The 17554-nt window shown below is 42.5% G+C and overlaps 1 protein-coding gene across 1 annotated transcript in view; it reads right to left on the bottom strand.

The window, feature by feature from the left end:
- The window catches only part of ABCA12 (ATP binding cassette subfamily A member 12), a gene marked incomplete at its 5' end in the record, with an annotated part of 89297 nt that extends 73027 nt beyond the window's left edge, over positions 1-16270 (bottom strand). Inside the window, 2 exons of the mRNA XM_085299541.1 lie at positions 11054-11147; positions 16181-16270. Of these exons, the coding sequence (XP_085155667.1) occupies positions 11054-11147; positions 16181-16270 (184 nt within the window). The remainder of the gene's footprint in view (positions 1-11053; positions 11148-16180) is intronic.
- Positions 16271-17554: the final 1284 nt, after the last annotated feature.

The following is a 17554-nucleotide window of genomic DNA, read 5'->3' as shown; positions in this document are numbered from 1 at the left end:
TGACTCCGYTGCCTGCGTTGATGAAATCTCTACTGACTATAAAGTCAGAAACAGGCAGCCCTCCCGCCAATACTAATAGATGGGAGAGGAGGCCATGTCCAGAGAACAACTTGGCTCTGGTGTGGCTCCTTCAGTACCATGAACTTGCTAAGYTTCTCCCTCTGTGAGGAACGGATGMAAATACCTTTGGAGGATCTCATTACACTGACTGACATGTCCGAATCTAAATGAAACATGTTCACCTTGCCACACTGATTTGGTTGCTTTCACCACGCTGGGGTTTCAGGYATTCTAATCAGCTGAGTCTAACCATTCATTTCAAGGAATTGAGGACTTCAATGGATCGCAGGCAAGGCACAATGAATGCAGCCCTTAATACAATTCACTTCAAACCGAGATCAGTGAGGCTGCCTGTGCCAAGAGAGGCAACACTGAGAGCATAACAGCCATTATTATCCACACCAGGGCAAAGGAAACTAAATATATCTAGCATTTTCAGGTTATTGCTTCCTGTATTTCTTATCACTCCTCTGCATGAAACAAGGGAGTATGACTTACAAAGATAGGAGCATATCCACATCTGGTATCAGTTATACACTAGTTTAAATCAGCCAAGGCTCTCCCAGGTAAACTATTAACCAGCTCACTTCAGTCTCCTTATTACCTTCCTTCTCCTCAATTACCCAGTCTCAGCTCTGCTGCTCTGATGTGCACTAACTATATTGCAGCTTCATCATTTGAACATGCAAATCCCATTAAATGTAATGGAACTACACACACCATTTCTTTTGTTTTCAAGATAGCATATATGCATTCCTCCTCTCTTTAGCATCCACACTATACTTCTAGTTTCAGGGCTTCCATCTAGCTCTGCCATTCATTCTGCAAAGCCAAACAAAAATCTATATTCCATCCTATTCACAAAGGTACAGGATTTCCATTATGAGTGGCTACTTCTTAAATAAAGGCACACGAACCAGATTTTCTTCCTCCTTTATCAATAATAAAAGCTTTGCTGAGGATTCGTATTTTCTACCTACCCATAGTTTAGCGTCCTATCATCACTTTCTGGCCAGGAGAAAGTTTCTCGTGTCTTTCAGAGCTCCCATACTGCATATACCTTACCCATTAAATCCTTAAATATTCTTGCCCTAGTTCATAAAAAATCCATACAAATTTCAAATCTCCCATCTGGTGAATTAAAGGCATTTATRGGTAAATGCCCATAAATAGAAAGTACTGTGTTTAACTAAAAATGCATTCCATCATTGCTAAATCATAGGAAGGAGGACTCGTCTGGACAAAAAAAGATAGCCAAAACCAGTATGATAGAAAAACAAATAAAATCATGACAGTACTGAAAAGGGTGAGTAAATAATTGTCCCTCGTAAAACAGGGACAAAAAGACCAATGAAATCATGAGGTAGCAGGCAAAAGGCAAAAAGCACCTTTTCTCACAAGTGTCAAAATACTGTGGAGCTCAGTGTCACAGGCTGTATGTATGCTGAAAAGTATACATTCATTTAAAAAAAGAATTAGACAAATTCACAGCAGATACATTTGTCAGTGACTATTAAATATGACCACCTGCATTCTACTTCTTCAGCTTCTGGTTCAAGAAACCTTAAACCCTCAATCCCTTGAGAATTATTCTAGTGGAGAAATGTGCTTGATGTTCCAGTGTGTTTTCTCTCTCAWGCAACCCTAAGCAGTACCAGGCAGTCTAATCCCAAAAGGCAACTCTGACTGTTTATGAATTGTGATTTATATTCATCTAAGAAACCASAAAATATAAAATGAAAATATTTAGTACTACAGTGACTCCTCCTTCCAGCTTCCTAAGCAAAGCATTGGACTAAAACACAGGAAGTTCTGCCTAAATCTAAGGAAGAACTTCTTTACTGAGAGTGTGTCAGAGCACTGGAACAGGCTGCCCAGAGAGGTTGTGGAGTCTCCTTCTCTGGAGATACTCAAAACCCACCTGGATCTGATTCTGTGCAATGTGCTTTAGGTGACCTTGCTTGAGCAGGGGTGTTGGACTAGATGATCTTCAGAGGTCCCTTCCAACCTCAACCATTCTGTGATTTTCTGACTACATTGTCTATATAGAACTTCTCAATTCCTTCCAAGTCTTTCCCACAATAGTACAGCATTGCTTGAAACTTTATTCCTTGGTCCTGTTACAAATCCAGAGTCAAAAAGACAAAGAACATGACTGATTCATGGCACTAATGACTGAGATTGTTTGCCATCTGCATGCAGTTGCCAATTTCCAGCTTTCTTTGCATTCAAACTTTACAACTCACACTGCCTATCTTTCGTAGAAAGCATTACAATGTGCTACGGCTATGGATAACTAAAAAACTGGATTTGATAATTGTATCTATGGGGTAAAATTAATTCTGAAGTAGGATATTTCTTATACATACGGAGAATGACCCAAAAAGCTGGTCGGCCTATCCCKTTATTTATGAAAGGACAATATTTAATTGTTGTTGCACTTGTATTGCCATGATGTTGTAAGAAATATTCACGTGCTCTGAAAATTAAGTCTGACCCTGAAGACTAAGAAAGGGGCCTACACATGCCTGGTTACCTAGAAATGAAATCTTTAGTGGAAGCAGGAACAGGAAGCAAACACCAGCTAAGCCTTTCCTCTTCCTTTTTCACACCTGTAAGATCAGCACCAGCAGCAGTCCCACAGCTGTTGCAGAAATAGGGTGAGGACAGTAAGTGCCACAGTTTCWGGCAGTACAGCCCATATCCTATTCAGCGTGTTGAAAGCCCACAGCACAGTAGTGATTAGTCTTACTGATTTTAATGGGATTACTCAGGCTTCGTGTTAAACACAYACTTAACTTAAGAGCTATGCTGGATCAGAGCTAATGGTTTGTCCTTCCACTCCCATCACCTGTTGGGCAGGCTGCAGGAAGAAGAGATTCCCCCTGAGCTTACCCTGAAGTTGCAAGACACCCAATACCCTTTGGATCTATCCTAGCACAGTCATTTTTGTTCCTCTAGGAGCCCCCACCACTGTTGCATGTTAGRGCAGACCCATGTCACAGGGTAGGACACAGTAAACTCCAGTCCACACAGTGCAACACACTACTCCGTGAATGTAACAGTACAGGTCTGGACAGTATGCAACACAGGGAAAACTGTCAGCTGGGCTTATTGGCTTGGGCCCAGCACCACCAGTAATTACAATGATCTGGCACCAGCCCATGTATTGCTGCGCCTGAAGCGTGCGCACTCCCCATCTGCCCTTCTATTATGCTTAAGCTCTGTTACCCTTTACCTTCTTTCCTCCTCTTTCCCTCAACACAAAGCTGTGTTTTCTTTCATTTTCCCCAYGCAAATAATTACGTAACGTACTGTAAAAGATGCTGCGAATAYCTATTACACATACACCAGCACACAGTGATCTGTGCTATATCGCCTACCCTGATTTGCAAGTCATACACTCCTATTTTTCAAAATGAAAGCTTAGCAGGACTGTGGATAAACATCAGCCCAGGCTTCGATTCAACCTGCCAGAAGCTCAGTCCAACAAGGTGAGTTTAAAGAGTCTAAGTTTTTTGTCATTACAGTAATGGTACCCTTCTTCTCCTGAGTATCTCAGTAACACAGTCTCCTCAACTGTTTGCCTAGAACAGYGGGATCGAAGTAGCAGACAAGGCACTACCCAGCTCCTCCCAGTGTTGGTGGTCTCAGTGGAGGAAGCATTTCATATCGCCTAATTCTTCCCTCTAGTATTTCAGGCTCTGCAAAAAAGATTAGCCCAGAGTAGATAGCATGCTTACTTCCACGCTTATTAGGACTAGGCAAGCCAGTTTTGCTCGCCCACAAACCTTCATCCTTCACYTCCTTATTTAATAAATTAAAAATCAGCACCTGAATCAGAATGCATTGGGTTCACATACTGATTAGAGATAACAAAAAGCAGAAAAACTGCTTAAAATTTGCAAARGAGTGAGAGAAAACAACAGGTTTAAAGGGAGGAGGAAAAAACCCAAACCAAACAAAGAACAAGGGAGGGGAGATGGAAATTTTTCAAGAGATACTATGAATTCAGGTCAAGACAGGGAAATGACAGAGCTAACGTCTACACGGTGAGGCAGAGCTGATGGAGTGGGAACAGCATGACGGCGATCATACTGGAAGTTGATTGCCTTGTGGAGAGACATGCCAGTGACTGCAGCACAAACACACTGCGAGAGAAACACCAGGTCTTCTCTAAGCAGTGTTTAATGCAGACAAGGCTATCCAGGTCTTGTTGCAGGAAAGCCAGCTTGCTCTTATTTGTATGAGTAGGAGGCACTGCAGCCACAAACAGGACCTAAACTGAATCTGAATAGAGTCAAAACATTTCCCAGCTAGAAGCAGGAACCTAAAAAGCCTAAATTCATATCTAGACTCTGGAGAAACTGCACAAAGCTGTGTTTATTAAACCAATATCTTTCAGTCCTGGGTGGCTCCAGGTAATCACTGCTGTCCATATTTATATTCTTTAAACAAAAGCAACCTCCTTGTCGTAAACACAGACACCAACAATTGCTKACTTTAGTGCAAGCTGAACTGCTCAGCACCTCTGAAAAAACAATTCTGGAGTTTTAAGTCCCTGCATATGGATTCAGATGCCTTGTTTGAGGAAGACGATTAGAATTAAGTGACTTCCCCAAGGCCCCGTTGTAATTCAGGAGGGAAGAAAAAATCCTGGGAACTCAAGCAGCTCCTGTCTCCAATTCTTAACATCCTTCAGTCACACCTTTTAAGATGGAGAAGCCTGAAGAARGAAATGGAGGTGGGGAAAGATACACAAAATGGAAAGCACCAGAAACATCACAGGGCTCTGTACAGTCTGTGGGTCTTGGAACTAAATGGAAGCCTGAGTAAGTCACAGGGACCTGCACAGCTGCTTATATATGTAAGGAGGCCAACGTGTATTTTTTTGTTCTAGCAAATGTGGAGAATAATTCATACCCTGCTCTGCAATGTTTCTGTGAAACAGTGTTATAGGGCAATCTGCTCCCTAGCACAAGGGCTGCACAGCAAGACGAAATAAAACAAAACGCACACAAAGCAAGTACACTTAAGGAGGGATCTGAAGAGATTATTTTGCTAATCATATTGTACTCAAATAAAGACAAAATTTGGTTTTGAAGAAAGAGGAGCAAACTGACCAAAAAGAAGGGGAGGAAAATAAAAATAGCAGTGGAAAGGAAAAGGAGGAGTGGAGCTGCTGCACTGCAGGCAAATTGTGAGGAAGAGCTGGGAATCTGATGAGTACTTGTCTGTATATGGAGTAGGTTGAACCTTCAGGGAGGATTGTACCTTGCATAAATACCCATGATTTATCCAAATACAGCTAAGCCACCATCTCGACTCCCTGTAATTAGCATGGGAACCTATTAATTTATCCATACTGCTGGGCAAAGAGATGAGCTCAAGTCTTTCCAAATCTGAAGCAAATTCCTTTAAAACGCAAGCATCTTTTCAGAGCTTTCTCATTGCCAGCATGGTATCTCAGAGGAAGGCAGTTGTGTGGCCCACCTTGCTCTCTGCCCTCTGCTCACACATGTCCCTCTGACAGCCACAGCCATCATTTACCTGGAGAAATAATCCAGCTTAAGGTCTTCGGCTGTTTACTGGGTGTGAGGGTTTCTGCATTAAAACAACATACAGGGATTTACGCAGGACGCTGTCAGAGCTAAAAGCAGTTTGAGCTCCTGAGCCCCTACAGGACTCAACTTGTGCTGATCCATGGGCAGAAGCCCATGAATATCTACCGGTACACTACTACAGCAGTCAGTGGGGCAAACAGAGACTGTATGTGGGTGGCAGAGACAGAGGGTATCAGGCACCGCCTGCCACAGTCTTGGCAGAGCAGACACCTTGTGCCTGTCACAACCAGACACCTTGCTGTTAGAAGCATGGAAATGGGGCACAGAGCATAGCTGACACACCTGAGCTACATCGCTCCTCCGAGCAGCCGGGAGCTACCTGGCAGCCGCACAGGGCACTCTCCTTAGCATGGGGCTACAATGTGGAAACGGCCTTTAACAACCAAGGCTGCAACACATGGGAACCTATGGATCAGCTGCTGGCAGAAGAATGTTATCTGCAACAGATGTGACTATGTTCAGAGAGCTGGGGAGCTGCCGTGCTAACAGAAGCAATGGCTTGGAAAAGCATGTTTGTYCAACGAGCACTAGGGTAATGTACCACGTTAGAAGGTCCCTAGTAGGCACCCTGATACCACCTGTATTGATCTTTGTCTAAATTTTATACAGCTTCCCACCTCTTCTTCCAGTATTGCCCTGGCCAGGGTAACTTGTGCCGCAGTTACCTCTAATATATAATAGCGCCCAGCACAGAAGTCACAGGGAAGCTTCCTTTGCAGATACAATAAGCCACAGCCTGATTCAGACTGATCTTTCCAACCAGTTCTGGACCTGCTGAAGTCCTAGCTGCCAACCACTGCAAGACTGAATGGGCTACACCTCACAGATTGCCCTCCTATTCTGCACCCTCTCCCAGGAACACTCTAGTCAAGAATACAAGCAGGGTATGAGTACCTGCTCCCAGGGTTGTACAATGCAGCACTGTCTCAAAACTAGACCTAAACAACTGTGCTGGTACTGGAAAGGGGTCTAGTGCTTAATTACCCTAGTATTCCTCCAGTCTAAGATACTTTGCAAAGAGCAGCCTTGTGGAGTACTTTACTAGTGAGTCTAACATAAGCATCTCTGAGTAAATGTAATACACCATGCAGACATCTCCACGTGAGTAATAAAATCTAGTTGAAAATTCTGGGCAGGAGGTGGAGGGTAAGATGTGCTTTGCTGAGAAGAGTTCAGACAAGGAATTCCCTGGCAGAAAGAATTTATTATATTTTGAGATTTGAGCTAAGGGCACATTGTTAGGACTCCCTTTCTACGATGAAGGAAGAACATCCATGAATGAGGCATGGCTTTTGCAGTCCACCATCTAGCACAGTCTGTTGGAAAGCCAAGGGGAGCAGAGCCTTGGGCCTAACAGGATAGCAATGCTTCCACCTCATCTTCGACATGGCACTAAAGAGCTAAGTAGCAGGACAAACTGACAACTAACCACACCCAGGAGAACTTCTATGGAGAGTAAGGATAAGGTCAAACTGACAGAAGGGGAAAGGAGGAGTACCGAAAAGGAAGAAAGCGGGCRGGGAGGGTGTGACAAGGTGTGACAGTGCTAGTTAGAGCAAAGAGTGTAATTGGGCTTCTCTGTAGACTGAGTAGGTTGAGCCCTGAGGGCCTGATTGTATCTCATGCACATTTCCCATACCTCGCAAAAACCCATAGTGATGAAAAGGGATTTTTGTCCCTGCTTACTTTAGAAAACAGGGCGATGAAGACACAAAAGACTGGAAGATACCATCAAACCCCATTCATTGGCTTCTACTCCATAACTTCCTACTCCACATGCACACCATAAAACATATCCCAGTACCTTCCAGCAAATACAAGAGCTATAATAAAGAGGTCAAAAGCTACAACTGTGATAGGCACAATGAGTTGGATGGGTAGTTTGTTCAGTGAGACTCTCAGATGATAACAGGAACTGGGTCTGCAGAGACGGACAAATCTCTTTTCTCATCTCTCCTGCCAATATTCTCTGCTGACCTCAAAATACATCAAACAGAACCCTGGGAGAAAGAAGAGAGATTTTTTTTTCCCTCACTTAGATAAGAGAATTTTTTTYCCCCCACTTAGATATTGGATGTCTTTTAGTGAAGGAAATTATATCAGATGGATTCCAGCTCTTCRTTTTTCTGCAGTTCTCAGTTTTCTTGTGAGCATCCTCTTGACTAGAGATGTTTATTTGACAAGTCACTAGCCTTTGGAGTTCAGTCCAGCACTAGTTCCCCTTGCATTAGGTGCTACACAAACATATTGCAAAGTAAGCAACATTGAGAAGKAGAGCTCACCACTTATTCATTCTCAAATGATATTTGTTAGGTATTTTCTCCAAATAATCSTCAGTCTATTAGATGCCTATTAGACAACCTTCAGAAGAACTTACTATATCAAATTTGAGGAGTTGGTTTTAATTGGGCAAATCATGTATTTCCCCGCATTTTGTGGCCTTGAATACATGAGATAAGCATGAGATAAGGTTTTCTGCAAGGTTACCTCTAAGGCTTCAAAATTCAGCATCTGAATAGCTTATTCTATTCTATTTTTGTGCCATTGATTCGGTGCTTCCTGACTTTACTGTCTACCTGCAATGATCTCTTGATAGCAGCAGAACTGGAAAGAGCTGCTTGCCACTATTTAACAATTGTGTCCTTCAAGGTAGGTACTGGATTAACAATAACTGGATTAGCAGAGAATGGATTTTATTCCTGTTCATTACAAACAAAAAACACCCTCCTGTAACAGTTTTTAGATGTGTTCCCCCTTCTCTCTCTTTTTCATCTATCAGAAAAGCAAGTTCCCCAAAATTTCTCTTTTGATTTTCAAGCTGAAAGATGATACATTTTTCAGCTGTCAATAAAAGAAGGTATTTTTTCAAGTAAATGTTCTTATTTAACTAGAAAAGCCACAGAAATTGGCTGTTCTATATTCCAGTTAATAAACTCCTCCACTCTCTCGATCTTCTTTGATGGTCTCTAAAAATCCGGATCACATGAGTACACTACAATCATTAACGTATTTTCCAGCACAAAATCTCTTTGTGATAGACAGTTGCTATCATCCTGTTTCTGAGACAGACAGACACACATACACACAAAGACTTGCCCCAAAACACAAATAATTCATGGAGGGAAGAGGAATAAGTCCCAAGATCCTGCCCAACATTTCCCTTTCCTGTAAAGCACAATTGATTAAACTAGCTGCTGTCCCTAGGAACATTCCTTCCAATCTATTAATTCAAAGATGCAATCATCCAGAGCAGACGATGCTCCAAATAAATATACATACAAATTAACAGCCACGTACAGTAAAATAATAAACATTTTACCATTCAGCTGGCTCTCTTGACATTCATCTTATCTGATTTATTGGGAACAGGAAGTACAATTGATGGAGCAGCGTGGGAGGACCGCCATTTCCACACTTGGCAGAATCTGGGKTTTTCACAAAGTACATGTCCAGTCTTGCCTGCTCCAACTGGCTCAAGAGAACTGGGCAGAGCACAAATTATATAGCATGCCTAAAGAGGTCTTTTGCAGACTGCAGGTGGGGCTGGGGTTAAAAGACCACCCTAACACACCAAAAATGTTTTTCTTCATTAGAGACTTCCTGTGATACTTTCTCAAAGTACCTTACCCTGATTTCAACCCTGTCAATAAAATGAGGTACAGAAATCTTCAGTCAGACTAGGCTGCAAGCTCTCTGGATGAAGGCTATATCTAACGGCATAGTTAGTGATCGTCACAACATGGCTCTTTCTCATGCATAGTATATAAAAGACGTAATTTTTTCTCCCTTCAACTTCAGTATCACACTCAAATGTTAGGGAAATGCCATAATTAGGGCTGTCCTCTACTTAAAGAGGCATTCTTTTTGCCCAGGGAATCACACGTGTCAGTAAGTACTGAGTTATTCATTTCCAGTGCACATATATGCCATCTAGGCTACAGGTACAGATCTCTCAGTGACCCCATTTTACACATCTGATGGCTACAGACACCGGAAGACAACTACTTCGGCTCAATGCTGTCATCTCTCCCCCTGTATCAATCTCCTTTCCTCAAATATAAAAATCCAATGCTGCCCATAACAGGGCTCTGTTCTTGTCAGCCTAGGCCAGCCTGATGCTGGTCATCCATGCTAGTGTCTCTCCTGTGAACTGGGTGCTGTAAATCTTCAGGGCAATTTTCAAAGGTATATTCCTATCCTATGTTGAGAAGTTATAGCTGTYGAGATCTGAATTTTAATGGCTCTCTGGCCAGCTTTGTGCTGAACCATGTGGATGTGATTCAGCAGCTCATACGTGCAACACAAAGAAATAAAAATCTCACACAACTTTCAGGGTCTCTCTGCAAAGGCAATGCCAAGGAACCCCCCTAAGGGGCTGACARCAAAGAGGGTGCAGCTCCATGACTGATTTCTCTCAGCACAAAGGTAACCTATTGCTGAAAAGAGGAGCCAGCCCTTCCACCCAGTCCTCTCCTTTCCCATGAGCCAGTACTGGCATCTGTGAGGCCACACAGAGAGAAGAATCAAGGAACTGATCCAACCATAATTAATATGCAAAAAGGGAAAAGTTTCCAATTCGACAAAAATTTCTTTGCTCTGTTGCAGCATATTGACTTCATGAACAAACATGGCCACAGCTGTGGACATAGCAGGACTGTTTCTTCTAGTGGAAGCAGAGGCTTGATAAATCAGTGCAGATTTTTTGGAGCATATTCAAGTGGACCCAGGCTCTGAGTTCCTCTGAGGCAAGACTTGCAAGTGAAAAAAAAAAAAAACTTGTGCAGCTTCTTCCCCCCGTTTGACCACCACTATTCACCCACCCAGGAAAGAGCTGGCATTTCACTTGCAAGTACAGGCTCACACAATACCATTAGGTCACAGCAACTGAACAAATTACCACTCTTCAWCAGACCCTTAGTAGTAGCTGCCTGAACAGGCACTCTTTGTCTCSGGCAAACAGAAAGTAAAACCTTTCATGATAACCAAACTTATTGATCTTACCTCACCTTCATAACCCTACTTGATGTCTGTATCCTTATTCATTTTACTGAACAGGATCTCCTCAAACTGCTCTCTTGTCCCTTAATTTATCTTCCTCTTCTGCTGTCAACAGCAGCATCTGAGTGCATCTTGATGAGACATTTCTGCAAAGTTGTTCTCTAATTATGAAACTAATTTGAAAGAAACAAATAGAAACAACCTCAGAGCAACACAGGCATTTTATTTACAGCATGCTGTATCCCAGGAAATTTCTGCTGAAAACTACAAAGAACCAAATTTGTAACAGTAACAAAACATATCAAATTAGCATATCAGTCACTGAAATGAGAACTAAACCCCAAAGACATAAAAATAACCCAGTTACTTACAGTTTGGCTGTGGCTCTGGAGGAAATTTGAGACGGATAATGGCCAAAATTATGAAAACAATCACAGGCCAGGAAATTAAAATGAACGACCATACCTATAAAATAGCAATGAAAGTATACTGGTTACATTTGTTGTATTGATGTGTTCCAAAATTTGTCTGGAATGTAAAAGTACTACCCTGAATGAGTTATAAGATGCATTGTAAATAAAGCCTGTCTTGGYACACATGCTGTTAAAAACCAGGTATTATTATGCAGAAAGAAAACTACCTAAGTTTGTAAGAGCAAATAACAAGCATGAAAACAACACAAACTTTCCTATGTTTCAGGTTGGCTGATAATTCTCAGGGACAATGTTTACACAGCTTTGTCCAACTTTGAGACACTGCTATGTAATAAGCATGCTGAAAAGTACAAGAATTCTTGAGGTATTGACTGCAAGATATGACATCTAAAGTAGAAAGGTTGATTTGACTGTCAGGGTAATATGGCACTGCTCCAACAATGGCTTAAAGATTACTTTTATTTGATATATTATACTCAAAAAAACAAAGTGATTGACATAGAAATGACAATTTCACATCATTTTTTCCCCAGTGTTCCACCATTCTTCACAAAAAACTAGTTCAACCTACAGTAATACTAGCAAATGGCTAAAAGGAAGAGATTCACAGCATTCACTTAGAAACTGAGCTCACACAGAGGAAGAGGTTTATGCAGTCACGTATCCAGTCAGTGGTAGAGGTCACATTTGAACCCCAGCCACCAGAACCCCTTGTATGAGCTCCTGACCAGAGCAAYCTATTGCCTTAAGATGTCTGCCACCTTTACATTTCCAAATTGTAGCAGTCTGCGTAGRTGAGCTGAGAGGAAGGGAAGGCAAYGTAAAACTAGCCTCCTATGCTTGAAAAAGTATGAAGATTTATTCAGCTCTTGTCTCTGGCATGAGCGCTGACCATTTCAATGGATGAGATTGAAGAAAATACAGTGTAATAAAGTGATCTGGGTAAAAAGCCAAAGATCAGTCTTAAAAGTGCAAGCCTTCAAGTTTTGTAAGGTAGGAAAAGGCAACTTTTCATGTAATCAATTGCTTCTGCCCTGGTTGGCTAGTTTGCTACTGTGCTTACTAGATTAGAGTTTTCCATCCATCAGTAGTTAAGCTCAAACTACCTGCTGCTGCAAAATTGCTGTGTTATCTTCATGGCAATTTTTGAAACTGCAAAGATGTCTGTCTTCAAAATCATCCAATTTTTCATCGTGTTTTTTTTTTTCTTCAGATCAGCAGATATTACCAAATACTGTTTTTCCTGTGATAATTCCAAACCCATAACAGTGTTTTCATTTTCTTTAACACTTACTGGCATGTAAAAACAAACAGACAGACAAATAAATCGTGGCAAGCAATTCAGCTTAAAGACAGTTGTTCTATAGCAACTCAATCCCTATCATCTCTGATGAGATAACACTCAGCTACACCAAGTGGAAGCAAGATTTTATTCCCCAAAACAAAGAACTGACAGAAGTCAGAAGTCAAACCACAAGTCACCTCCCAACACACTCCTTTCCCTCCAGAGAGGGCACTCCTATAATTTCAACATTCAGCAACATTTTAGCTTTTACAGACAGCACTATTTTTGTCTTTTAATCATGCTGCCATTTATAATGAGATTCATCATTGAAGCAAGCCCTTTTTTCTTTATCATTTCTTTGTGTCACATGCTTCCCCTATAAASAGCATGTTTGGGGATTAATTAACTCAGATTAACTCACATGCATACGTTAATAATAACATATCCTCCTTGCTTAGGACCATGTAGGCTAAAGTAAAATTATGGGGTAACAGCAAAGAAACCGATATTAGTCAGAGGCTGCCTAAAGGAAGGGCAAGAGATCTGTCATTTGGTGGGGGAGAGAGATGAATAAATTCTGGTTGTCTCTWCTCAGAAAAATCTTTGTACCTCCCAGTTTGGAGCTAAAATGATGCTTCTATACTCCTTATTCTCCAGGCAGCAGTTCTCTTTAATATCTCTATGCCTTGACTTAACTGGGTTTAACAGTAGCTATTAGCATCAGTTGCAACACTACAGTGTTCTCACTGACCTAGRCATTTCTAGTTAACAGAAAAGAGTCAACCACACACCAGCCAACTTAACTGCAGATAGAACATCTTGACGTGAATGGAGCTATAACCACCGTGAATTTGGCTCTTGGGACATTAAGCACTGCGCTGTGGTACATACTGCATAACCCTTTGGTTGCTGGATATTTCACTGCTAAAAGTAGATTTAATTGCTCGGCTCTCACTTCGCTCATCATCCCCTGAATGCAGATACCTTTTGCCTCTCTCCCACCTCCCTTTAATTAACCAAGCTGCCTAGGAGTGATAGATGGAAAACAGTAAAAGTAGAAGAGGCACTAATTTCCCCAGTTCCCCTTCACACATAGGCTAAACCTTGCTCCCTAGAAGGCTGCAACCTAAATTCACAACTATTCCCTCTTTAGCAGGAATTGTACTAAAGCACTCTGGCCATGGGCACAGAGCCTCTGCTCATTTCAACACACGCTGACAGTCAAGCAAGCTGTGGCTCTCCCCATGCTGCACAGGTAAAGGCAGTCTCTTTAGGGGCTCTGCAAAGAGAGCACATGGAGGAAAAAAAAAAGTGTAAAGCAAAACACAGAATCAGATGTGTTTCCCAGCCCTGGGGAGACTGATAAACTGAGCAAGAACTATGGGAAAGCACTTCAGTCCCTGGGAGAAGACAGAAGCTGACTTGTCAGACCATGCTGCGACACACCAAACCACCCCAGTGAGAGCAGCCACCACCAGCACTCACAGGTTACCTTTACTTGTCAAGAACTGAGGAGCACAACTGAACACTTCTCTTGCAGAACAAATACACTGAAGAAACCATCTAAAAGCCAGATCCATCAGTGAAATCACATTACACAGATAAACTGCAAGCAGCAAGGAGAGAGAAATCAGGATGTGCTGGGGAGTAGAGTTCTGGATTTATTTTACACCCTCTTCAAACTGAGCAAGATCTCTAATTTGGAGAAAGGGAGGGAAAGAGAGCAAGGTTGGAGGGAAATGCCTGCCATAAACAATCAGTGATGGCCAAATTTTTATTTCAACATTTCAGTTCCACAGAATTGACCTTTCCACTCTACAGAAAACCAAGAGAATTAAACCGAGTGAGAGTGTACGATCAAAACTAAAGACAGGGCTTAYGTTAGCATTTACTCTGACCATACAGGAACTAAAGGAGACATGAGCTTTCTGCTTTTAACAAGGTTATTTKGATTGCTCTTGAGAAATAAGAGTGAATTTGCTGGTCGTGACCCTCAGGTTCCTCTGGATCTCAGCAAAAATCTCCTGCATCCTTCACAGCAGCCACTGACTTGACTCAGCTCTAAGGCATACAGCGTGTCTGCAGCTCCCGCAGAGGATCACAAGGAACAAGGTATCTCTCAGAATCAAGTTCCAGATCCGAGAGAGGCAGGAAAGACCAGGCAACAGAGGATCTTGCAAAAGCATGCAGTGATTAGAGGCCTCTCCCTCCCTCTATGGCCACTTTTCTTCCATCTGTCACCATTTTCTGCACCTGCCAATATTTCCCATCCAAACAAAGACAGTTTAAAAACATTGCATTTGGATTACGAGCAAGAGATGAGTTGCGATACAAGTCCATTAATTGCAGTGTGATTCTGCTGAAATTACAGCGCAGTTGTGTAGAAACCACTTTCAGACAAAACTACTGGGCAGACACTGCCCAGACACGCAACACTACCCAAAGGAGCATTTGCTCTCTGATGCCGCTGGAGTTCAGATTGCTCTCTGGACATCACTGGTGACGGTTTATCTTTGGAAAAAAATACCTTTTGGGGTGTTTGATTTGCAGCACACTGGACTGCACTGGAAAACTGCTCTTCACTTGCATCTCTCTGATGCAAACATTTTTAGTTTGTCCATCCTACACAAATCTCTATACAAGAACACCCTCCTCCACCCTCAAACTGTAGGGACTCCCTGGAGGCTTTACACAGACTGCCAGGTCTGCTCCCATGGGAACAGATTCAGGACTGCAGCCTTAACTTAAGTCTGCCCATGTGTGTTTGCATGGACCACTGCCCTGAGAAAGTATCAGAGGCACCAGGTACTCAGTCTGCACCCTAGAGCCAGTATAAACGAGCTCCAACACAAAACACATCTCCTCTTCCATGTCATTCCCTTCCTTTCCTTTCTGCCTCCGTCACCGGCCTTCAAACGCCTTTTTATTTTAATATAGGGATCTTCCTCCCCTGCAGTGCCCCTCTAGGTCCTCAGCCCCTGCAATTTCCAGGTCCCCCTCCTCTACCACTTGATTTTCACACTCACCGGCTGCCTCTTGACACTCAGCCAGTTCTTCCACAACAGGATCCTCAGGTGCTGAGAGAGTGCAGCCATCCTTGGCTGACCCAACCAAAAGTAAATAGGTTATGTATTCTTCCTCCCTAGGCTTTGGAGGCAAAAGCGGAGGCTCTAACCCAGAGGAGCATCCAGTGTCCGGTATCCAAGCCCTTGCCTCTTCCCCACAGCATAGCTCTGAAGCAGCTACCTCATCCACTTGTGGCTGCCGCACTCTCTGTAACTATAGCTCTTGTCCTCACAGCAATAGCTCCTAGCAAATTCAACAGGTTATTCTTCTACAGGCAGGCAGACAGATGCAGCAGCCTGCCACCACTTGTGTTAATTATAATATCCAGCCTCTCCTGGCTGCTCTTTGTTCAAGCCCTAACCGATAAAATGGATAGCATTCCAAAAAGATGCTTCTGCTTAAACAGAAGGTGAGGCATGCCTCCTCCTCCCCATGATGAAACTACCTATCTGCCCACACACTGCTTCTGCTGGAGAGGTGTCATCAACAGTGAAGAGTTAGGCCACTCGCCAGGCCAGTCTGACTTCCCYGAGTTCACAGGGAATGGCTGGAAAGAAGAAGAAAGTATTGACAGCCACAGCATGCATCTTCCTGGCCCTGCTGAAGTGGATCTCGCTTTTTTTAATACTTTTGAGTGTCTCAGTGAAACCAACCCATCCACGGAAATTTAATGAAAGAGTTAAGACACATAAATTAAAATCACAGGGACTTACCCAATTGCTCTGCTTCTTGTATCTTCCCTTTCTCTCCAGGGAGATCAATCCTGCAGTTATAACCGTCTGAATTCGATGTAACRCATCAAATCAAGTAGGAATGACATTGCAAGATTAGGTCCCACATAAAGGCTTCGGAGCACTGCTGTGATTTGAACACTGTTTTTCTTGTTATTGAGTTTTTCAGGCTAGTAGCAAGATAGTTGGAAAATCACCTGGAGATCAAAGGAGAGAATAAACTGCAGGTACAGGGGGAAGTACAGATGGCAGTGGAGTGCACATAGCATCAAGGAGTGTAACAGATCTGAGATTTCAAACCAGAGGAGTTCCTGATGAGCTCCCGCTCAGCCATTAGAGCTCTGGTCCCACCCAGGAGAGGACAACACATGGCTTAGTATTCCATTTGCTAACACTGAGGGGACCCTCAAAATCAGTATGCTTTTGTTATGGACTAGGTGTTAGGAAACCATCAGGCAATTCAGTGCAACTCCTCTGCAATGGTCAGAGACCAGTCAGGAATTAAGGCTTTTAATTAAAACCCAATTTGTATGTTACACTTGCGTGTTTGGGTAAAATGAGATCAGCGTGTTTTGTTTTTACAAGAGCACTAAGGGATTGAAAAAAAATGGCATTTTTCAAGTCATTTATCTACCACGGGAACTGAAGGGCAACAGTATGAACCCCTTAAGAGAGAACTGTGTCCAGTGTTGCAAGYGGACAGTGCCCACTATCATTCACTGAAGGGAGGCTTGCCACAGGAGCGCAGATACAAACGCCCTCAGGGAGAGGCGCTATCAGTGCAAAGGTGGCACAAGTTAAGATGCTACTGTGCACTTTTTCAGTTTTTCATGATGAAGAATCAGGGCTTCAGCCAGATTAACGACATCATAAAAAGCACCTGCTTCAAGAACAAACATATTTTTCACTGGWAAAAACAGAAAGCAAAAGGAAAATGCTGAACTTTTGACCAAAAATGGTTTAGAGCACTCTCACTTAAGGATTAAAATATCTGCATGGAGTAGTTTCACRGCTAAATGTTAAGGTTTAAGGGATTTAATTTCTTCAGTGCACAAATACAATTTTCTAAGAGAAATAAAATACATTTCTGACCAGTGATTCATTAAATATTTTGATGAGCAGACATGAGCCTCCCTAAATTTTTTTATAAATCTAATTATTTAGGACTCTCTCCCTTACTTAGATAAACWCTTTGTGAGACTACATACAGGTGTGCCCTGTGGCTTAGTTTCCATCTATTTGCAGTAATGCCACTCTCCCAGAGGAGAAGTCAATTTTGGGGAATGGGAGATCCTGCATGAGAGAAAAAAGAATGTTACTGCTCCTCTCCTTCTAGGGGTGGCTGAACTCCTACCA

This window comes from Rhea americana, unplaced genomic scaffold (assembly GCF_003343005.1).
Source record: "Rhea americana isolate MKP2758 unplaced genomic scaffold, rheAme1 scaffold_15, whole genome shotgun sequence".
Lineage (NCBI taxonomy): Eukaryota > Metazoa > Chordata > Aves > Rheiformes > Rheidae > Rhea > Rhea americana.
This window is presented reverse-complemented; position numbering and strand designations above follow the sequence as displayed.